The 24,088-nt window shown below is 35.7% G+C and overlaps 1 protein-coding gene across 4 annotated transcripts in view; it reads left to right on the top strand.

Annotated features, from left to right (window-relative positions):
- The window catches only part of MYBPC1 (myosin binding protein C1), a 35,872-nt gene extending 12,651 nt beyond the window's left edge, over positions 1-23,221 (top strand). For 2 of the 4 annotated variants that reach the window (XM_019615827.1, XM_019615821.1), the window contains 16 exons: positions 718-774; positions 4,380-4,546; positions 5,925-6,057; positions 7,724-7,848; positions 8,436-8,541; positions 8,859-9,025; positions 10,480-10,642; positions 11,128-11,234; positions 12,372-12,505; positions 13,651-13,807; positions 15,383-15,487; positions 16,063-16,251; positions 17,496-17,630; positions 21,220-21,288; positions 22,379-22,546; positions 23,016-23,221. In XM_019615827.1, coding sequence (XP_019471372.1) covers positions 718-774; positions 4,380-4,546; positions 5,925-6,057; positions 7,724-7,848; positions 8,436-8,541; positions 8,859-9,025; positions 10,480-10,642; positions 11,128-11,234; positions 12,372-12,505; positions 13,651-13,807; positions 15,383-15,487; positions 16,063-16,251; positions 17,496-17,630; positions 21,220-21,288; positions 22,379-22,546; positions 23,016-23,206 — 2,173 coding nt within the window. In that variant the 3' untranslated portion in view covers positions 23,207-23,221. Of the gene's footprint in view, positions 1-717; positions 775-4,379; positions 4,547-5,924; positions 6,058-7,723; positions 7,849-8,435; positions 8,542-8,858; positions 9,026-10,479; positions 10,643-11,127; positions 11,235-12,371; positions 12,506-13,650; positions 13,808-15,382; positions 15,488-16,062; positions 16,252-17,495; positions 17,631-21,219; positions 21,289-21,458; positions 21,566-22,378; positions 22,547-23,015 lie in introns of those variants that run through there. The other 2 variants (XM_019615823.1, XM_019615831.1) reach the window with 2 other exon arrangements.
- Positions 23,222-24,088: the final 867 nt, after the last annotated feature.

Raw genomic sequence — 24,088 nt, 5'->3', positions numbered from 1 at the left:
TTTGCATACAAAATATAGGGTAAACTACTGATACCATTTGACTTAACATTTGTTGGATTTTGACCATACTCTTTACAAACATTAAGGGAATTATTTTGTTTATATGCTTTTTAACAACACAATTTTACTGCTTAAAGTCACATCATAGAAATATATGCACCTTCATAATACAATGATTTCATCTGTAAAAATGTAAAATGTGCTGTTTTTAACTGATCTTTCCCTTCATTTAGAGAGAAACATTAAGTCTTAATTATATGCTTCGCAATCTGGTGTTTGACAGACATATGCTGTTAAAAGCACCAAACAGCAATGCAAATCTTTGTTTTACATTCACGGCATAAGATCAGCACAAGCCCTTTGTTTTTATATGCATATGATACGGAAATGAAAAACAAAGCTCATTGTGTTGACTAGCTCACATTTATTTGTGTTACTGAAGTCTAACACAAATCCTGGCAAATTTATGTATGCAGTTACAAAAATTTGCCATCAAAGTATGATGACAAGCAATACAAACCTTTGTGTTATTTTTCACAAGTGCCTCAGGTAAGATAACTTGTGTGAAAAAGAATACAAGTTTGTGTTGATTTTATACCATTAGTTGTGTGTCTGGACAGTGTTGAGTATGAGAGACATGAAGAGAGTTTGCAAGGTGTGTATCGTTTACGTCTTTCTGTATTAAACAAAGATTTGATCTTTTTCTATTAATAACAGCGGTGATGGACAAGACGATGCAGGAGAACTTGACTTTAGTGGTCTCCTGAAACGTAGGTGAGAACCAAGTGATGCAGTGAGCAGGTGTGGATTGCAAACCATTAGGTTCGCACACAGAAAGAGTCAGGTGTAGCATTAATAACTTCTTAAGACTTTTCTGACTTTTATTTTTTTTTTACAATGTTTCTAACTGTATTTCTCATGCTATAATATATGCAAATGTTCATTTAATTCTACCTTTAAGTGTGCTGAAAAGAAAATTCAGACTTGAGTCTACCAGGAAAAAAGTGAGCCACAACATAAAGAGACCAATAACATTTAATCTACTTGCTATTTCTTTTGTGTTTGCATGGAGTCTCGTGGGGGAGAATTTCCTATACAGGGATGAGCAGTTCAGAAAATTGGTTTGGGTGCAAGAGCAAAAAGATGGAAGGGTTAGATTAACCTCTTCACATTTTTCTTTATTTGGCATTATTGCACTGTGATACAAAAAATTATATATAATTTTCAAACCATAGAGACTTATATCAATTTGTTGTAACTTACTGTTTCAATATATGCACACAAATATTCAATGATGGTTCATTCACCTACTAACTCTTAAATGGGAAAACATGGACACGTGTTTCTCTTGTTCACCTTGAGAATCTGATGATACAACAGCTATGCTGTTAGCTATTTCAGACTTCAAACCCAGTTTAGTTTCTTAATAGAGTAAGACAATTCCTGGAAAGGAAAATATGACCTTACAAAACCTTGGTCTACATTAACTAGTGAAATCCTAATTTTTAAAAATTTATCATTAAAAATATCTGTCAAGAAAAACAATTACTCTGAAAGAGAAAAACCAAATATACAATATCAATTACATTTTAAAGTTCACAGTAGGCCTTTGGGCTGTATTGGGAAGGAGAGTATTTAGGCAACTGAAGGACGAATGAAGTGAAAACAGGAAGGTTGAAGGAAGAGGTTCAGAAACATTACCTGAACCAATTCAAATCTACCAGGCCTTTGTTTTCTAAACCTTTTCATCCCTAATTAGGATCTTCATTTTGATTTTTTATCTTGCTAATACAACTTACTGTAACAGTTCTCATAACTGCCTGTAGTGTGTTTTATTAGCAACATGAGTTGCATGTAAGAGGTCTTGTGGGTTTTTGTGGAAAGAGAAGTGTGAAAAAGAGTCATTGTAACTTCATTAACAACTAACATGTTTTAGAAGATAAATACTATATAGCCATATAAACGTAGCATAAGAATCTTGTGGTTAATGGGGAAAGCAAACTTTTAATTGTAAACATCACTACTTACTAGTGGTGAAACTGATACATCACCTACTTGCTTCAAGCACTGAAATGCAGCCTCTTGGTTATGAGTTTAATTAAACGGTAAGACTGCTACTTAGACCTACTGTGGATATTAGTATCCATTTCAATTATAAACATATGTGTTTGCATTTCAACTATTGAAAAGGAAATTCTGCAGATGCACTCCACCTCTTTTGTGTGGTCATATTACCAAGAAGAAAGCTAATTTTTCAATCGTGGTGCATAATACTTAAAAAATACCTGTTTTTATTAAAAACATACACGCACACACACAAAAGACTTGCTGCACAGAATCTACATATTGACTTTGTGCTTGTCCTGAAGAAAGACCAATCAGTTTTTATACCAGTAAGCCATTCTGTAACTGGTTATGCTACAATTCAGTGCATCGGTAAGAGACTGAAATTCCACAAAGAACAAGATCTCAAAAAACACACATTTAAGTATTCTTTTTTAAAAGTACATCTTTCAGCAACATGCACATTTTCAGCAATAAGATCTGAAAGCACTTTTGCGGAGAGATCAATCCACTGAGAAAATGTGCAGCACTGTTTGCCTGCTACCCACGGCAAAACTATCATGGTCTCAGAGTAAGGTTGGTTTGCCTTGTTTCAAAATTTGTTCTCCAGTTATGCAAGAGGAAAGAAATAGTCTGGAATAAATTATTTCAAACTGCTTGAAAATCAAGATGCTCTCATTGATCCTCATTCTCAACTACTCCTTGATTTAAAGGGGTACATTATCTCAATTCCCATGGAATGTAGCTCTCCTTAGAACAGACAGAAGTTGCATGGCAAGTGGCCAGTCCTGGGAGAGGAGAGGAGAATAACACTCCAGCAGGTGTGTCAGTTTTTACATAGGTTTGAAAGCTGATCCCGTCTTGCTGTCATGCAGAAGGAATCTCATCAAAGCTCCAGCACTCACAGTACATGGTCACTCTCCAGTAATTATGAACACAGGGGAAAAAAAAAAAAAAGTAAAAAAACACCCAAAATCTAAAAATAAATACCATAGATTTTCTAAGAATTATTCAGAGCTATCAACCTAAGTATTTCAAACATGATCCAATCAGATTTTTTTCCTTTATAAAATATCACTGGCTTATTAGGAAAATTAGTAAGTCTAACAAATTAAACAGAGAAGTGTTTTTCAGTAATTACTCATACAACCTTACAGGGATCCCAAGTGTTGTTCCTGTATTATTGTTAAACAAAATTCTGTGACTTGATAGTGCTCAGCTCTAACAGTATCATGGCAAAGCTCAGTCTCTTTTTTGTTTGTTTATTTCTCAATTCTTACTTCTTATTCTATTATCAAAACACTAAAAAAAAAATGATTTCACTAGACTGATATGATTAAGTCAGACTGATCCTGATCTGAGCTTAATGATCTCGCAGAACAAAAATGTCTAGATTTCAGCTCCATTTCTTAGATTGTTCAATTTGAACTAAGCTGTCATTCTCAAAAACTGCCACTTTGTTCAGGGCTTTTCCATTTTTTCCCTCTTCTAATGGTTGCCAGCGTGAAAATAATTGAACATCTTTCTGTTTGTTGTCTTAGCCTAGAGCTGGAGATAGTAAGTAGGATATCATAAGATAACTGTGATGATATTCACACAGACCTCTAAAACATTTCCCATTCTTAAAACCGAGATAAACATGGAAGCCATCGGACCCATCTCGCAAGTCCAAGCTGGTCGAGAATCTCCAGTTCCTATCCATACTCCAGATTTAAGAGACTCTTAGAAGAGTTGGTGTAACCATAGACTGAAACAGATTCCCTTGGGTTTCATTATGTCCTCTCACAGGTCACCACTTGCAAGAGTTACAGGGTCTCCAAGTTGAAAAACATTTTTGTATAACTATGAAATGTATGGATTAGATTCAGATCTTAGTTGTACTGTCATAAATTTTCCCTGATTCTAGTAAAGTTACAACAGGTAAAACCAATTTAAGCAGGTATGCTACTACAGTATTACATTTTCAAACAGATTCTATACTATAATGAAGAAATACAACATTTCTCACTGCTGATTACATCAGAAAATGGCAAACAAAAACTTATATCCAAACTCTGCCCTGGAGCAGTGTGAACTAAGGTGTGAATGTCATTCTCAACTATACCACTTGTACTGAGTGGAACTGGGGCTTGAATTCATTTATTTACAGATGTTTGGAAAGCTTGATGTCGAAGTGAAATAAAAAACATGGTAGTGGCCTTAAAATTTTGAGCAAAACATTTATAATATCACCATGGATTCAATTCCACCCTTTTCTTCTGGTATGAAAAGGTCTCACTAACTCTTCTCCCACAATTTTATTTTGCCACTGTTAGAGAAATCAAACAGCAAGAAGAAGAACCTGAGGTGGATGTGTGGGAGCTCCTGAAGAATGCCAATCCCAGTGAATACGAGAAGATTGCTTTTCAGTATGGTATCACTGACCTGAGAGGCATGTTAAAGCGTCTGAAGCGCATGCGGAGAGAGGTGAAGAAGAGTGCAGGTATGGATAAGCAAAGTATTATTATGCTCACCTGTCAAACATAAATATGCACCTGATAAGCCCGAACACTGTATTATCCTTACCCTCTACCTCTACGCCTAATGTCTGATGCAAGGAAAGAGCTGGAAGCTTATGTACGAATTGTTCAGCTTGAAGAAAGCTGTTCTCTATCCAGATTCATCACAGAGAGGTGCTGAAAAGTTAAAATGGAAAAGGAGCACCCATCAGCACCTGAAACCAGTTTGTCTGGTCCCTCTCAGCAGTTGAGTCAGATGGGTAGGAAGGCGCTGCCAGTCGTATCAGAATTTTTTTGATAAGACATGGTTTTACCTACAAAAAGGTCCTTATATGGTGTGCAGAACGTCTCTATAATGACATGCTGACAGTAGGATGTTTTTCACCTCATGCTACCTTTACTATAAATTGAAATCTCTTAAACAGTAAGATTAAATTAGATAAATTTAATAAATTATAAATTAAATCAATTAAGTAAAATATTCTGTTCAAATTTTGTAGTTCTACTACTGCTGTGTTGACAGATTCAGTCTTCTGCAGTTAGACATATGCATGATATAAATCTTACCAGAAGCTGATAATTAAGCTATTGGGAGTATTTTTGAGGCACCATTTATTTTTGAGCCACAGATTATCTGCTTCCCTGCGTTTAACATTTGTAGCTGGCAGTAGCTAAATGTTGATTCTAAAGTGTTTTGAAATGTTTGAGTTCTGGCCTTACCTTTCCCAGAACAACTTGGTCTACATTTGCCCATATAAAATAATTGTTTCGAAAAGCTCCACTAGGATTCACAAAGTGAATTTTTGTCTGGTTTCATGCATTTTTTGCACATGTTTTGCAGCCAGAACATTTATCACAAGTGGAGTTGCAACCTACAGAGAGAATCAAGAAAATTGAATTGGCTTTTAGACAAACCATTTATTTTGATTCTGAGAAAAAAAATTTAGATTAAAATTCCTTGTTAACTCAAGTAATGTTGCTGGTAGAGAGGTCCTTTTTAATAGATTCATCCTAGATGCTTCTATTGCACAAGCTGTATACAGTTTTACTCTAAATTAAAGATTCTCAGCAAGCTGTCAAAGTTACATCTAGCCAATCTTAATCAGAACCATGTCATACTGCAAAGCCATGAGGAGATATTAACTAAATCAGGATAATCTGAGCTGCATAACTCAGTAGTTCTACTGGTACTACTAGAAAAAAACCTGATTTGTTTGAACTAGCCCAAGAATATAGAGTGATGCATAACACGGTGTGTATATATATCTGATAACTTTCATGAGGTTTATGCAATGCCATTTCAACATTCATATTATTTATTTTCCGGTCTTCATTTACAATAACATCTCTCTTCCACAACAGCATTTTCCAAAGGACTTGATCCTGCATATCAGGTGGATAAAGGAGGCAAAGTTAGATTCATGGTAGAGCTAGCAGATCCAACAGTGGAACTCAAATGGTATAAAAATGGCCAAGAAATACGACCAAGTGCAAAGTAAGTGGTTTTATTATATGTTAGCAGTAAAATAGATACATATATTTCCTTGACATGTCTCACATAGATCTATATCTTTGATTAGGTTTACACCAATTTTATTTCTGACATTTCTTTACACTGAAGAAGTAGGTAAAATACGCTATATTGCTCATGACCCAAAAATATTCACTGTATACTAGGTGTTAATATAGATTGTGTGCTTTATCTCGAGTGAAGAGAGTTAAAGATCCTTAACAAAGCATAGAGTCAATTCCTGCTTGGTAGTTTAAAACAAAAACAAAACCAGGAAGAATTTTGAAAAAAAAAGTCTCCTATTCTCAGTTCTATGTTAGAATAAGGTCAGAATCTTTCTGTAGTAACTGCTTACTAAAAGGAGAGACCTTTAACATAAAGCCTACCTGGCTCATAAGCTACCTATAAAATTGTCTCTAATCAACACTATCTGTTAATTAGGTATTCAACCATAGGGAGGAAAGGGGAGTGAGGGTTTTTTTCTCACTCTCCACTATCTGGTTAACACAGTGAAGCAAACAACCTGAATTAGTTCACAGCAATTTCAGACACATACAACTTATCTACTCTGCCCAAGCTTCTCCATCATCCATGTCACTTACGTATTGGTTTACACTCTGACTTTACCTAAAATAAGCAAGAGGCTTCTTGGATGCAGGTAGAGCAATGGCTGGAACTTGAACCCAATCCCTAATATTCTCACATCTTTCACAACCTGGAGTACAAAATCCCGTTCCACAGTCAAACACAGATAAAAATGGTAATGCATAAAGATGTAATGTTCCTCAAATATTGTCTGAAAGCACAAAAACCTTTCAGTTTTCTCTTTCTGGCCCAGTGAAAAATTGCAATTAGCAAAAATCCTATTATGGGGAGTGGCGAATCTCTTTTATTCTATCACTGCTTCAGTCAATGAAGAATTTGGATTAATATATGTGACTAACAAAGAAAAAGTAATAAAAGTGGTATATTTTCTTTAACTTCCATGAGCAGTTCAGAACTGCCTTGCAAAAATGCATTCTTCTTCAATAGAAGGACCTGGACTGAATGCTCCAGTGCATTTCTTCCAGGCTGCTGAAGCAGCTGTCAAATGCTAATGAGCTTTGGTCACTGCAAACCTGGAGCAGAACTAAACTGGTGACATAAAGGTGAAAGGCCGCCTATCCCATTACCAAAACCCCATATCCCATTACTGATCTCTTGTGCCATCTGGCCTACCAATAATATTAACTTCTTAACCTTGGCTATTATTATACTTCATAAAAATGTTAAGAGTGTTGGAATGAAGATGGTCTCCTGTTACTGGTTATTTTCATCTTTACTCATCTAAAGTTTCAGTCTCCATTTTATTCTGCCTGTTTTTTTATTATTATATTTTTGTATCATGTAAGCCTGAAATGTTGTAACAAACCAGAAACTGTTTGTTATCACTCCAGCCATGGCTCTTTTTGCTACAAAGTCTATGACTGTTCTTATATTTTCTGTTGAAACATGGAAATTGCATCCCAGGACTTTTTTTCCAAGTCTACGTAAGAAACAGGGTTTTCCCCTCTAGTGATTGTTAAAAGATTTTATATATATGTATATATATACATGAAGAAGAGATCCAGCTGTTTTGCTAATACATCTTTGCTGTATTCTATTCTAACAGATACATTTTTGAGCACAAAGGTAACCAGCGAATTTTATTCATCAATAACTGTACAATGACAGATGATGCTCGCTATTATGTAACAGCTGGTGATGAGAAATGCTCCACAGAACTGTTCGTGAGAGGTAACTACACCAGTCTGTTCCCATTTCAACTGGCGTAAATTGATGTGGTTTCTTAAACTGCAGCAAAATTTAACAGGAAAGATATGACTCAGTGTATGCTTGCATTTGTATTAGCAGGGTTAATACGTATTTTTGTGATTCCTGGTCATTTTTCTTCATCCTTACTAATTTAGTACTTACTAATTTAGTGAAAACTCAGAAATGGAGACACTGTTGATTTCTTGTTTCATATTGTCCACTGGGATCCAGTGGGACTGTGGTCCTTCTCGTAGTTTCAAAGCCATTTTGGAGACTCATTTGTCTCTGTATTGGCCTTCCTTTACACACTTAGGTACTTGGCAACCCTGATAATAGTCCAACTGACCTGTTCCAAATACTCTAAGATCAGGCATTCAAATACTGATTTTAGTTTCATCTGCCAACATTTCAGGGAAGACTCTACCAAAATCTACGAATGAGTGACCTTTCCCTTAACATTTTTGATCCCGCAATGTTGATAGTCTTATCTCCTATAGCATGATTTTAAAAACCTCCTTCACCTAGTTTTCTCCCTCAGATTGTAAATCTGTAATTTTATCTTGTCAAAGATCCTCCAATTTTGGTGACCAAAGGCCTGGAGGATACCAATACCTATGTTGGTGAACGTGTAGAACTGAGCTGTGAAGTGTCTGAGGATGATGCCAATGTTAAATGGTAAGTCATTCTTTGAACAGATATTGTTTTCCTTGAGACAGAGATGGGGCCAGAGAGGGGGAAGGAGATAAAGAAAGATTTTATTTGTAGGCATAAATGTGGAGAGCATTTTCTGTATCAGTTTAAGAAAACTCAGGAGAACATTATTCAGTGAAGTAGTAACAGCAAAAATATTCTTACACATTCATGGGTGAGTTTGTTTAAAACTTTTTTGTGTCTCAAGTCTTGCAAAGTCTTCTCCAGAAGTTTCAGTCTATGAAAGTCTTATTCACATAGGACTTTTATTGGGAAAATAATCACTCTTTCTTTTCTGTTAGGTTTAAGAATGGTGTAGAGCTTACCAATGAACCTAAATCTCGGTATCGAATCAAGGTTGAGGGTAAAAAACATACTTTGATTATAGAGGAGGCAGCAAAAAATGACAACGCAACTTACTCAGTAATGACAACAGGAGGCCAATCAGAAGCTAAGCTTTCTGTTGATTGTAAGTATAATATATCTTGCTCTTGATATTGATGGTCATAGTTTGCTAAATAACAGAAATAATTTCCTTGCCTTTTTCTGAGGGTCTAAAGATAGCTTTGTATTCCATAGCAATTTCTTAGCTGAGAATCTCCAGTTTACAGTGACCGACAATGAATTAGTCCTGCTTGAAAATTCCTGTCAGTTTATTAAGATGGAAAACAAAGCTATCCCTGGAAAGATATAATAGGTCAACAAACTGAAATATTCAGGGGAAGTACTTGCTTTTCTTGAATCCTTTCAGGCTTTTACAGGAAAGACAAAACCAAGACTTTTTAGATAAAAGGAGGGGAAAAAAATGTGTTGGAAAAAAAAATAAAAAATTCTACCACTAGGTGTACTGTTAACATGCATCAGGACTATTTGAACTAATCTAAAGGCACTAAAATGAGGCTATGTATCTCACTCAGCACTGTTTGAATATATCTTTAAAACACTCGTGTTTTAAAGCAAAATGTATGTATCCTTATAATCTGCCACTTTGGTTTTAGGCAAACGGTTATTTTGCAACTGGATGTAGACTTGGTCTTGTTGGCATAAGTGGGCAAGATAGATTCTGAGTACCTGTTTGTGGCAAATTTGTTACACACTGCAAACTTACTATATATCATACATACACACATACTACTTTTAACTATTTTATACAAAATGACATCCTAAGTACAAGCAATTCACTGGTCTCTTACCAAGCAGAAAATTATCCACTGTGGCTATTGGGCTCCATCATTTCACCTGCCACAGTGCTTCGTGCCTCTTCTGTTGAGAACATTCCAGCCATCTTTCTATAAAATGCAGTTTTTTCCACCATTCCTTGTTTCATATGTCAGATTATAGGCACGCATATTTAGTGCATATGCACAGTGCTGTGTGTTCAGCCTGGACTCTAGTCTACAGCATCTGATCTTTCAGAAAGTGGAAGTTCTCAGGCTCAAGTTTCACAAAAGCTAGTAATATATTTGTGCTTTCACAAGGGCAGATAAGGCAGCTTAGCAAACACAAGAAGAAGTAATGTATGAAATAACCTTATGCTATCCACCATGTCCCTAAGAGCCTGTTACAGGAGGCTCGTAATGACAGCTATTAGTTGTGATTAACTATCTTGTGTCATCTAGGAGACCTCTGTAAGTAGTTAGATTGCAGGAAAGCTAGGTAGACCTTCCTCTAAGAGTGAAGCACTCTTAAGAGAAGGACCTGGGGACACAGGTCTTACAAATCTTGAAAGTTTCTTACTGGATTCTAGGAGATATAAGTACCCTCATCTTGCACTGAAACACCAGAAAGGAGACTGAATTCAAATACAATCCACGTGAATATAGACTGGGTTTTCCTACTCAGGGCATGGATATTTTGGATCAACCTTTCTTATAAGCTGTTACTTGATATTGACATTAATATCTCTACTTCTCTTTTCCTAAGTGAGACCACTGAAGATATCACTTGCACTAGAGGACCAGACAGTGAGGCTTGGACAGGAAATCCACCTGAAATGTGAGATATCTGAGAATGTGGAAGGGAAATGGTATAAAAATGGACAATTGATTGAAGCTAGTGACCGTGTAAAGCTTTATCACAAAGGAAGGTAGGCATGTTAAGTATTGATTTGATTTTTGATGAAGTGACATTGTAAAGATGTACCTATATGAGGGTTATTTCTCTGAAAAATATATATTAATCAACGTGTTAAGCCTAAACTTTGTCCTTTAAACACAGTTAGTTTTAAGATCATAAAAGCCATGTCTCCTTGTCCTTTTTCATACTGTGCCTTTTGACTGTGGAAGACAATAATAATAAAATCCTTGAAACATCTATTTTTAAGTGATTCTTTTTTTCTGGACATTGCTGTTGCTGTTAGTATGGGATATTAGGTAGTAAGGTCAAAATAATTTGGGGGCATTAAAGAATATTTAGATTTAAAAACTACACTGTTTTCTGATTGTTTTTTGGTTTTTGCACCTTTTACACACTTGCACAGGTCTCCTAAATTTTTTTCTTCAGATTTTTCCTCATAGTTTCAAGTAGTCTTCAAAAATAATTGACATGGCTTTCTTTTTCAATTTTTTACAGAATCCACAGATTTATTATAGCAAGTGCTGCTGTTGATGATGAGGGTGAATACATGTTTGTACCAGATGCTTACAATATTAATATTCCATGCAAAGTACATGTTGTGGGTAAGTACTTGGCACAACAAGTTACACATTTCATTTCTTTCTCTGACCTTTAGAAAGTGAAAACTGCGTGAAATATCCTTGAATACAATCAGTTTGTTTCTTCTGAGCAAGTACTTACCTCAAAACAGAGCTGCTACTTTGGCTAAGTGACATTGAACTAGCAAGAGAGTACTTTGCCTCGGGATCTGGTCGTAGTTTACAAGCCTGGGGTGGCTGAACTCCTAAACTTAAACTACTGTTAATAGTTCGTGTAAAGCAGCTCTTGGTATAATTTTTCAGACCTGCAATGTTGTATTCTTTGAGGAATGGACTTGTTTACATTTCAATATATTATCTAGCTTAGTAAAATACTGAAGTAGGTACATATTTACATATACTATACTTATATTTAATAATATACAGAAAGTTAAATGTTTCTGGCCAGCATTTATTCAGTAATCTAATTAGAAGGTTCGTTAATGACTCCAGTCTTTCAAAAAAAAAATTAAAAAGAAATACAATAAGGCATTGACTCTTCCCACAACAGTACTCCACTGACATTTAACTTCAGCCAGTGAATTTGAATTCTAAATGACAGCAATATATATCAAAGTTTTAGAAAATATGACTTGTAATTGATACTGAAAGGAGTGGGATACTTCTGTTAGAAATAAGATTGGCAAGACTTAGGGAGAATGACTAGAGGAGGTGAGGAAGGGTACTCTCACACATAAAATCTTCTAATGCATTAAAGTAGGAGTATGCTCATCAGTTGTTCTCTGTATCCATGGAGTACAACAGAAGTAACCATTTCATTTTCAGGAAAAGTATTTAGATAAAGAAAATGTTTAAAATGTTAGAATAATGATGCCTGAAGCATGACAATTCCTAATGTTGAAAGTCTACAACAGAAATTTTCAAGACCCACTTAGAGGAAGTCTCTCTCACATGATATCTAAATATAAACAACTTCATCGATTATTTTCTTCCAAAAATTTTTCTTCACTATTTTTCTTCCAAACAGATATTAATCGAGTAAAAATGCCAGGAAAATACAAACAGTAGAGCACATTTCTCTGTATTTCAAACTTGTTCCCAGGTTCTTAAATTTTCTAAGTGGCAGTCCTATGAAAATTTGGACGACTTCTTCTTTTTCAGATCCTCCTAAACTTCACCTTGATGGTCTTGGAGAAAATAACACTGTGACGGTAGTGGCAGGAACCAAACTACGACTTGAGATCCCTATCACTGGCGAGCCAACACCAAAAGTCATGTGGAGTAAAGGGGATAAGGTACATCAGCATTATATGTGTTTTTAAAGATCAAGGAGGAGCTTTTTTCCCTCAAAAAATAATCTCTAGTCCGGTGAAGATATGGAAGGAAATAAGAAGGAGATACATTATCCTGTTGTACTTAAAAACTCTCCTCCCTCAAGTGTGAAGGGTAAAATTGACAAATAGTGTTTAGTATCTTATGGATCTTTTTGAGGAAACACTTGAAATTATTAAGGAAAAAATTATGCTTTTTCTAAAAATAAATTTTAAAGGAGAGGGATATATTAGATGCAAAAGAAATCTAATGAAAATCTACCAGGCAGCCACTTATTGTGTATATAATGTCCAGAACTCCAGTTTTGACAGGGAGACATAGTAAGGTCTGGTTTTGAAATAAATAAATTCTGATGAAGTGTCAAGACTAAAATTAAATATTAGCCTGGGTTTTGCATATGGTGTCTTTGTGCTAAACTTTGCTAAGATGTACTCCTGACTGTATGATATCAAAAAGCCAGGCTTTCCATGTTTAATTTTTCATTCTGGTATGTGCAACATTGCTGGTATGTGCTGAACTTCTCAGACCTACCTGGTCAAATCTTACTAGTATTTTTCAAATCTTACTGGTATTATTAATACCATAGACTCATTCAAATGAGAAGTTCCTCTAGGAGATCTTCTTATTCAAAAATGTGTAAGTATTTTAAAAACAATGAGGACAAACTACTGACCCTTACAATCCATCTCATCGCTCAACTGTATGAATTACATTTCGATTTTTTTAAGATTTTTTTTTAAGAATCTTTTAAAAATTCTTTTACATTTAATCTTTTTTTAAGATTCCACTATTCTCTTTCCATCAAGTAGCGTTGATTACAGCATGTTCTTGCTCACAGGGTAATCGAGCCTACTGAACCTTCCTTTGAGATGTAATGGCTGACCTGAGTACTAAACAATTACAGTATTTTAAAACTATTTATTTATTTATCACTTGGTTAGTCTTTTTTGTGATAATCAGATGACTGAAATACTAAGCTTTAATGTGAATTTCTGTTTGGAAACCTCCTGTTGAAGTGTTCAGTAATGCATTTGAACTTCGATTTTTGAACATTTTGATTCTTAAAGCAGAAAACGTGCTTTTTCCCTCTGCTTACTTTGAATCCTAGTGGATCACAGACAGTGGAAGAATACGTGCAGAAACATACTCAGACAGCAGCTGCCTGGTCATTGACACAGCTGAGAGAGAAGATTCAGGTCCTTTCAGAATAACATTAAAGAACGAAGCTGGGGAGGACTCAGCCCTTATCAACATTAAAGTAGTTGGTAAGTCATGTGGAAAAGTGCACATGAGCAATGTCGTTTATCATGGCTCTTTTCAATAAATTATCCCTGAGAACACTGCTTTTCTGCACTCCGATATCACCACATTCTCCTTCCTATTATCTCTCCTGTAAATGCTGTCATCCCTCTGTTTTCCTTCGTTTTCAGGTGTGAAATTGAGATGCAAAGATACTAAGGCACAAAGTTAATTAAGGACACGGTAGCTTAGTATGGATTTAAGTAGGAGTTAATTACCACCCCTGCTGCCACCTCACCGTGCTGAGGCTAAGCTTCTGAGGTTGTCTCCTGTTGCTTCTAGCATTCTATATTTTCCAGGTGGCTGTGGCTCTTTCTTGGCACATGCCCTCAACTACCCCTCAAGCATCTTGACAGTGCTGAAGAATTTGGCATTTATCTCTTCCTATCCCACTTGTCAGGATGCACAGAGACCTCCTTTCTCTTTCTTCTCATTAGGAACTCCTAGATCATGTTTCCCAAATGTTTCAGTATCCATATAAAATGATGCAAAAGTTACTTTAAAAAAAAATAATAGTTGATGGCTCTGCTGATAATCACTTTGCTGTAGCTCGTTGAGCAGAAGTTTTATTCCAAATGAGAAAATTTAATTTCAAATTTTTCTCAGGGGAGTTACAGAACTGTGTATCCCACAGAAGTGCCTTAAATGGGGGCTCTGCACTGCTACTACTGAATCCAAAAACTGTGCAAAGATGAGCTTGAGATGCTCTGAGCCAAATGTGCAATGCCATGGAAACACCTGTGGTCAAAGTTCTCTACCCCAGAGACTTAAGTACAAATGAGGGCTACAAATATATTTTATGTACATGGAGGACTTCCCTGCATTATTACCATGCTTATTCTAGAAAACAGTGATTTAGAACATTTAAAATGAGTTTATGACATTTTACCTTGTCATTTTTCTATTGTCAACCTCATGTAGCTCCCAGTCCAGCCTTTGTATAGCCCCTTCTAAGACTTGCAATTTTCCTCATGCATTACCACCAACATTCTCTAAGTCATAGATTTATTTTACTTATATATATATATATATATGAGTAAAATGTCATTTAAGATGATAAAAACATTAAGTGCCCATGGTCTTTGTGAGACTGTACTTGAATTATTTACAGAAGATCACAGAAGAAGGACTAGCAAAGCAGTTGCTCTCAAATCTCAGAACATTAAATGGATGCTAGAATATCTTTCCTATGAAAGATATTTCCTATGAAGAATTTAGTCCAGAAAGACCAAGTATTTTCACAGTATCTGTGTCTCCTACTTACTGTTCTGAATGTTGTCACTCACATTTTAGTGATGAGTTTTTGTCTCCCTCTGCTGATCCATTCTTACAATGTACTTGTGCTCCATTCATTCTCACCATTTCTTGTCAACACAGGATTATTTTTGTCGCTGACTCTATATTTTCTATTCTAACTTATCCAATAGAACTTCAAAAACTAATCAGATTTGTTTATTGTTTGAGATATTTTATTACAGACTAGGCATAAAAAGGAAAGATCTTTTTTCTTTCTATTATATATATATATTTTTCCACCACAGATGTGCCTGATCCTCCTCAGGCACCAAATGTGACTGAAGTGGGTGAAGACTGGTGTGTTATGACATGGGAACCTCCAGCAAATGATGGTGGATCACCCATCTTAGGTAAATAATTTTCCTTTCATTTAGTGAAGCTCTGATATAGAAAAAAGAAACTCATTCCAAATAATGGGCATCAAAGTATCAGAGTTCAACTCTGGCACTGCAGAGTGGCACTTTGAATAGTCCATCAAAAGAATATTACATCCAATCTTTGACTTTACCATAAGTTTTATCTGTTATCCATTTCTCTACTTGACAGACGACTTTTTATAAAGTCTTGAACAGTTTGAATGTTAGCAGCAATTTCAGAAACAACTGTAATATAGAAGAAGGTCACAGGCGATCAGAGGCCAGCAGAATCAGGCCCTCCAAACTAAATAAAATTAAATTTAAAATGTTAAATTAAAATATTAATTGAAATTTGAAAAAAGCCTGTAGATGGCCATAGAGGCCAAACATGTGACTATCAGCTAATCCGCAAGGAGAAAAATTAAACAGTAACTCTCAAAGAACTCTGAAGCTAGAAAGACATATTGAGCCATAATGAGAACTACAGGTCACTTTCACTAAAACATGGACACTTCACTATTGAACTTTATGCTATTACTTGCTATAATACCATTTTGCTTGGTCTATAGGATATTTCATTGAAAGGAAAAAGAAACAAAGCTCACGGTGGATGAGGCTGAATTTTGAACTGTGTAAAGAAACAACCTTTGAGCCAAAGAAGATGATTGAAGGTGTTGCTTATGAGGTCCGTGTATTTGCTGTTAATGCAATAGGCACTTCCAAACCCAGTATGCCTTCAAAGTCTTTTGTTCCTTTAGGTAAGTAAACAAGATTAGAGAAATGGCTATGCATTAGACAATTATTCTTGATACATTATTGCAGTCATTTAATTATATAACTGTAGTTCTTTCTACATTATTTTGCTCACAATCTGTCTATACTAGGTGCTGTGTAAAGTATATATTCATATATCTAAATATATATCTTTCATAAACAAGAAACAAAATAGGTACAGACAGAAAAATGTTGCACTGCAATAAATTAGTGACACACTATAGGTGAGCCCAATATATTATGGTCAATACTTTTCAAGAACCATACTCGACAGTTTCATGCATATTGAGTCAATCGTATCAAATCAAACTACTAGCAATTTAGACAATTGACAATGATGAAATATTGTCTTGGCTGTTCTGTTTCTCCTGTTGTAAGTTCAGCCAGACAAAGACTTTTAGACAAAAATAGCCAGAAAAAGCGAGTACAAGTCTAAACAGAAAATAAAAATAAAATTAAATAAAATTTAAAAAGCACCCAACATGGGTATATAATCTATCAGTAGAAATAAAAATAAATTAATTTGCATGCCTCACTCATCCTTATTAACTGAAGTATGGTAGAAAGTGTTTTGTTTTCTGTTTTGGGGTTTGTTTTTTTTTCAGAAGAATCATATATTATCAATACCTTTTTCCAACTACAAACCAAATTAGGCTAGATCATTTTTCACACTGTTTTTTATTCTCATTATTTGTACTTTATATTAATGGAACAGTTAGAGGGCTTTGTCACTCACCTCATGACTGGCTAATTTGTTGGCCTTTTAATGTAAAGGAAGAATTTTTCAAACTATTGTTATAGTCAGAAGTCCTTGTAAAATAAGTGTCAGTTCTGAAAATTAGCAAAGGTTTCCACTTTGCTCAGCAGAGGAGGAAGGAGATGACAGCTGTTATTACTACAGCATGCTCCCTTCTTTTGTGAAAATACATACTGTCATGGAACACGCTACCCAAAACTTCTCTACTACACCTTTCACCTCCCTTTGTCCTTCTCATTCCTCAGAGGCAGGAATCTGATTCTATGGGTCAGGCTGTGAACAGGTACAGGATGAGGTATCTGTTCTGGTTTGGTTCTAAATGGGAGAGAAGTTCCAGGATGACTGGAAATGCCTGGATTTAGCCTTTTGCCTGAGATCTTGATGATGCCAGATTAGAAGAAAACATCAAAAATATAAACATTTATGATAACAGGAGTTTTCAGCATTCTCCCTGCTGCCTTCTTGTTTCAGCTGTTACCAGTCCACCAACTCTCCTGGCAGTGGATTCAGTAACTGATACCTCAGTTACGATGAAATGGAGGCCACCGGACCACATTGGAGCAGCAGGTTTAGATGGCTATGTTGTAGAGTACTGCTTTGAAGGAAGTAAGTGACAACGGCTGCGGTATGTTACTCAAAGTGAAATTACGTGAGACCTCCATTATTTCTCTAGGGTGTCAGCTGCGCTCACTTTAGGGTGATTAATCAGTTAGAAACCCCTAGCAATAGGATTGTGTTCAAGCTCCTCCTTAGTTTATATTTCAGATCCCACTCATTCTTGTAGTTTAACCCACCTTACGCATGATGTGAACACCATATCAAAAACTATTTAATCTGTTGCAGTTCAGGTAAAGACACGTTAATGCCTTTCCTCTTCTTTGAGCTATATGAAAAGTAGAAGCAACGAAGTGAGTGTGAATGGATTGATGGATGGATGAATAGGAAATAATAAATTGATACACGTGTGATCCAGATTGTGTGTAGGTTGGCTGGGTTTCAGGGACAGAAGGTCCTCAGTGTAATCATCTCTATCATGACATATTACTAATTGGCTACTTCAAGTGTCAGTTCACAATACAGGTGGAAAGCCTTCCCAACAACTGGCTACAGAAATTACCTAGGCATATAAACTTCAAGTCTGAATATTGACTTTCACAACATTTAAAGCTAGTTACATAAAGGATCTTTAACTATGCCTATCTGCCATAAAACTACACAGAGCTGAAGGAGGATGACAAAGATGTAAGAGACAAAATAAAGTCATGAAAGTAAAATAGGAAGGAATGGGGAAACACTCTACATTTTACAACCAGGGGCTTTGGTAATTAAGCAGAGCAATTTAGTATTTTTCATGAGTTGACATCAAATGAAGTCTGTTTTCAAAAAGTAACTCCTGAGTGTAAAAAGAAAAAAACTAAAAACTGTTAAAAAAAAGTGACTGCTAACTCCTAGGAGAGTACCAAACAGGCAAGACTGGTGTGTGCAATATCCAGCCTCTGTGGGCAAACATCAAACAGTGGAACTCCAGCAATGTTGAGTGTTTGGATGAATGAAACTTTTTAATGTTAATTTCTGTCAGTTGCTGCTCTTCACTGTGTTGTAAAACAAGGGATGAGTTCAAGGCTTTTTTTTTTTCATAAAGACATCTATTTCAATAGAAGAGTTTCATGAATACAATCCTCAGCCTGGATACGAGAGGTAGAGGAGAGAACTTGTCATTCACAATGTCACATATTTCAGATTCAGTAAATCCAGGAAAATAGTAGTTCACAAAATTGGTCAGATACCACAGGAGCTCCTCAGCTCCCACTTGAGTGAGAGAGAGAGGGAGTGAAGAACATTGGCTTTTCTCGGGAGTACTCCACATGTGAGAGCATTGAGATGAATATCTGTAAGGAACAGGAAGACTGCAAGAAGCTCAGAGGTCTGGAGAAAATTACCTGAAGGCAGACACAGCAGGAACGATAGGGAGGGTTTTCCCTGAATACTGGGAGGGAGCTGTGTAAACAGGTCAGAAAGAGTAAGCATACGGTGTCAGATCAAGGTACAGCATTACTATAATCACAGATTCACGGAGCTAGCAATGTTGGAAAGACCTTTGAGATCATTTACCCTGAATGTCCACCTACCACTGTATGTTTCATTTGCTCAGTCAGAAGGTAAAAGGAAACTGAAAATGTGTATGTTGTATATTATGCTCTGTTTAGCATTTGTAGGATGATGGGGAAAAATAAAAAGTGTTTGTAATGTGTCACGGTCAAAAGATCCTTGACATTATATTATGTGATTGGTAGGTTAGGCAAAATGAGAGAATGAGAAATGTATATATATACAATAATCCAAACTAAGGTGTTTAAAGGAATCTTCAAAATGTACCATTTAAGGGCTGGTATAAAGAAGATCACTGTATAGCTGTTCAATGGAACAAATTTTTTTTCAGATACATTTACAATATTAAACATATGTTTGTCATATGTTTAGAATGTCAGTGAACGTCATTTTATTGTTATTTAACTCAGTTAAAATACAATGGGTACCATGTATTTTGCATAAGTTTCTGATTGTTTATGTACATCTATAAGTCTTCTGTATATGTATATACACCTGCACAGTTGACATTATTTATGTATATATGGTATGAAAATGGCTACGAAGAAGCAAGCTTAGTAGAAAATGGTAAGAAGAGTTGTGTTACTGAAATATACATTATTTTCTCTACATGTTAACCTTTTTTCTTTTCTGCAATATCTCAGTGCTTCCCTTTCTCAGCCCTTTCAGTGCCTTTTCTGTTTTGGACTAATTTATTCTATACTGTTTAATATATTTTTAACTTCAAGATACTTCTTATGACTGTCTATATTCCTTCTGCTGTACCTATTCTTTACTTCTCTGTTTGTAAACTCATCTGTCTTCATTCCTTCACTGTCATCACTGACATAGCTTTAGAGGGGGTTTTTTGGAGCTTCCTTATTTCAGCATTCATTAGGAGAAATCACAAGCCGAAAATAGGAAGTAAGAATATATGTCATCTATATGTGTAATTATAATTTAGAGGAATTACGTATGATGGACATCAGTTTGTCTTTGTGAAAATTGGTATTTCCCTTTAGCCTGAATCTCATAAGTTGATCACCATGGTGGACTCTTGGATTTCGTTAATTAAGGTAGCGCCTTTGACAGCTCTCTATAAATAGCTGAATAGGAGTTTCATCATGTATATATATGCATCTGGCATTGCATGGGAATGAATGACACATTATGTATGGATAAAGAACTCCCTTCCCTAGGGCTAGCTTACAACATTCAACTTGAACCTCTTGTTTTAGTGTGCTAGAATAGACCAAGTCTTGTTGACACTGGATAAGTTGATTCTTAGCAATGTACTCTGCTGGTTGATTCTTCTGTGATATTTCAAGTCTAGCTTAATTTTCCTTTGGATGTTATGTTTATCTGCCTTTAAAGGGTCATTGTACCTACAAATAATATGTTTTGTTAGCTAGTAAATAGGCATTTCAGAGAGTCTCTGTTGGCTGGGATCCTTGTGAGTGTTCCCATGCAGGAACAAGTGTAAATACTGAAAGTATTTTTATTATCCTGAAAATAACCAAGTTCAGGCTTCCAGGAAATCCAGAGCAGTGATAGCTTTGATCAGGGAATAAAGCCTTAGTGATTACACTATATCTGTCATCATCTGTGATTTTCTTTCTGTGTTGCCTTTAGTTAAATGTGTTCTTTTCCTCTGTCTCCCTAAGTTTACTTTTCAAGACTATTTTTTTCTGTCTCTCTTCTCAAAATTCTTCCCAGAGTTCTCTTTCTCTTCTATGATGTTTTATCTTCTATGATGTGTTGTTTTTTTTTCTCCCATCATCATTTTGCTTCATTTCTCTCTTTTCCAAGTGTTCTTTCATCTCTTTCTTTTCATCTTTCCAGGGCTGTGATCAGCCCAAAGAAAGAACCAACTTCATCTCCTCCTCTTTCTTTATTCTTTAACTTTTCTGTGAGAATAACTGTTCTTGATCTAGACGCCTCCTTCCCACCTCTTCCTGCTTCTTTTCACCTGCAGACTCCCTAAGTACAGGTCCTCTAAGTCTTTAAAATCCAGCATCTGTCTTTGCATAATTACTAACAGGAATTTGTAACCACTGACAAAATGCTCCATCTGTGTGAAAGTGAGTGTCTCTGATTAATTTTAAAGCTGGATTCTCACAAGGTATATCGACAGATCAGTCTGAGGAATTGATGGAGCCACCTTTCAACCTGGAAGGTATAGTATACAACAAGGGATTTAAAACTTCTTTAGTGAAAGAAAACTCTCTTTATAAAACTAAAGAAATTTCTGAGAGTACATGCACTCTCAGAATTTGCAGCAATGCATGTGTAAGGGAGGGGGAGGTGTTCAGGAAACACTCATTGATTACAATCCTCTTCTACTAGAACCTGAAGGAAGCAGCTTGAAGGAGAACTTAATTCCTAAAAGTAAGACACACTTATGCAAATGTACCGCAGTGTTGTGGCTAAGTCTGTAGGGCACTTTATCTTATAGTAATTTTCTTGTCTTTTATGCCGGCACTATAATGCTATCCTTACATGATGTGGAAAGTATCAGCAATGACTTACTACTGCACAAATCTGATTACTAAGGTCAAGGCGCCAGCAGTGTTGAAGTGATCTCTGTTTTCAAGATAGGGTGAAAAGAAAGTATTGTTTGTATCAAAACTTATCTGAAAGACTGTACTGTTACGATCACTCCATGGATTACATGCGACCGCTTAGGAGTAGGCTAAAAATTTGAGAATGTCATCATTAAGTAGCTAACTTGGATACAGACTTCTTCTTCTAAAGGCACCAGCAGAGATGGCATTTCATTGCAATGTCTAAATAGTCTTTCTTTTCTCATCTCCGCACTCTCAGTGGTATTATCTAGGATAATAAGTACTTGTTTTAAATGTGAAGTTATTTAAATGAATTCTCAAACCCTTTTCTCCCCAAAAAAGTTGTTAAAGCAATGATGAGTGTTCTTGGAGATACACTCTACGTCCTTCTTGTTTTCTATCAGCTGAATTAAAATGCTAATCTCTCTGGTATAATTAAATGATAGACACATTATTAAAACATTTTCTTATTTATATATATATATAAAATTGACAGAAATCCATTAAGAGTTGAAGCTTTTTTTTTTCAGTTATAATTAAAGTGAATCCATATCACTTTATTGAAGAAGACAGAAAAAAAACGAGATGGATGCATCAGTATATAATGAATCAATTGCCATTATGTAATTTTCCTTTTTGGTGCAGTGGATGTATTTATAATTCCCTGTTCTTTTGATTCGTCCTCCTCTTTTCCTAAACTAGCTGATGAGTGGATCGTCGCTAACCCAGAACTGACAGACAAAACAAAGTTTACAATCAATGGTCTGCCAACTGGCTCAAAAATCCTTGTGAGAGTAAAAGCGGTGAATGCTGCAGGTGAAAGTGAACCTAGGTACCACCCACAGCCTATCTTAGTCAAGGAAGTGATAGGTAAGATCCTTCTGCTTATGTTCTCCCACAAATACACTCTGCTTCCATTTTTAGTTCTGTGGTTTTTTTTTTTATGGCTAATTCTTTTAGTTAAAAGCTGACGATATGGCCTTACAAAACCATTCTGTAGTGACTAGAAGACATGTAAATGTATTTTAAAAAATCTGTAATTTTTTTAAAATTTCATTTCTGAGCCTTTATTGCACAGTCTTTCAAGTCTTTTTCTACGGATCTTGATGTTCCTTTTTTAAGTAGCACTAAGTACCCACCTATTCTTATCATCACAACATGTGGTGTTACGAACACCAAAGGTGTACTGAATATGGGACCAAGAAATGTAAGATATCACTCATTGGCCACTTCTGGGAATTGCAGAAAATGCAGATTTCTGTTTATATTGACGCCCACTAGTACTGCTTTAGTTAGAAAAGAAAATAAATTTCAAACACAAGCTTTTGGTTTTTTTCAGAACCTCCAAAGATTCGCCTACCAAGACACTTAAAACAAACCTATACTAGAAGAGTCGGAGAAACTGTAAATCTTGTTATTCCTTTCCAGGTAAGAACTAAAAACACTGACAGGAAAACACTCAATACTCATTTTTCTTATGCTACTGCTTCTTATCTTCTTTTTCTCTATGTAAATTTGGGAGTCAAGTGAGTTCATTCAAATAGATGTGAGAGCACAAAGAAGTACACAGGCACTTGAGAGCTTATGTCTTGATGTCTCAAAGACATGATGACAAGCCAAATACTGAATTGTATAACTAGCTTAGACAGACTGATTAGTCATCTGCCATCCACAGAACAATTCTACTACTGGACATTATGTGTAAGATAAACACTAGTACAATGCAAAATGATTAGACTGGCAGTAATTAGATATGGTATTATTTGAACATTGTGTTGCCTTGAGAGGGAGGTGAAGAGTGGGCAGAATTTCACTATCTATCTCCTATAGGAAATACAACTTTAAAATCCTTAGATCACAGCTATAGCAAGAACATTTCCAAGGATATAGCACCTCTCACAACAATGACTGCCCCTCTACCTATAGAGCCCTTATTTTTCTGAATTAAAAACTAATTTGATATCTTCTCTGTGCACATAAAGATGCTTGTTTCTACAAAGCTACTAGAAGTTTAATAAAAGCTTGATCACCAATGCATGACAAAAGACATTGTTTCAGAGAAACTAAAGAAATGTTCTCTAAAATAAGACATTTCAAAAGAGGTGAGAGTATTGGACAGCATTTGTAAATATTTTGCATCCAGAAGGCAAATCTCATGATAAAGCAAGTGGAATAATTCACTCCTATTTAGGCACCAAAATTGGGCACTACCATGCCACAACTATATGAACTTCTCCTCAAAAGATGTCAAGCCAGTCTAACTAAAACTATTCCAACTGCTTTTGCAAAGAAATAAGAGAATTCAAAATCCCTGGAGCTTTAATCCACTATTTAGGTGCCCAGCAGTGTAGAAAATGTAGGCAGTTCCAGAAGGGGAAGAAATTTGATATGTATTTTCTTTCTTTTACAGGT

The sequence above is a fragment of the Meleagris gallopavo genome, chromosome 1, assembly GCF_000146605.3.
Source record: "Meleagris gallopavo isolate NT-WF06-2002-E0010 breed Aviagen turkey brand Nicholas breeding stock chromosome 1, Turkey_5.1, whole genome shotgun sequence".
NCBI classification, from domain to species: Eukaryota; Metazoa; Chordata; class Aves; order Galliformes; family Phasianidae; genus Meleagris; species Meleagris gallopavo.
The sequence above is the reverse complement of the archived record's forward strand: the minus strand, read 5'-3'. Positions and strand labels throughout refer to the sequence as shown.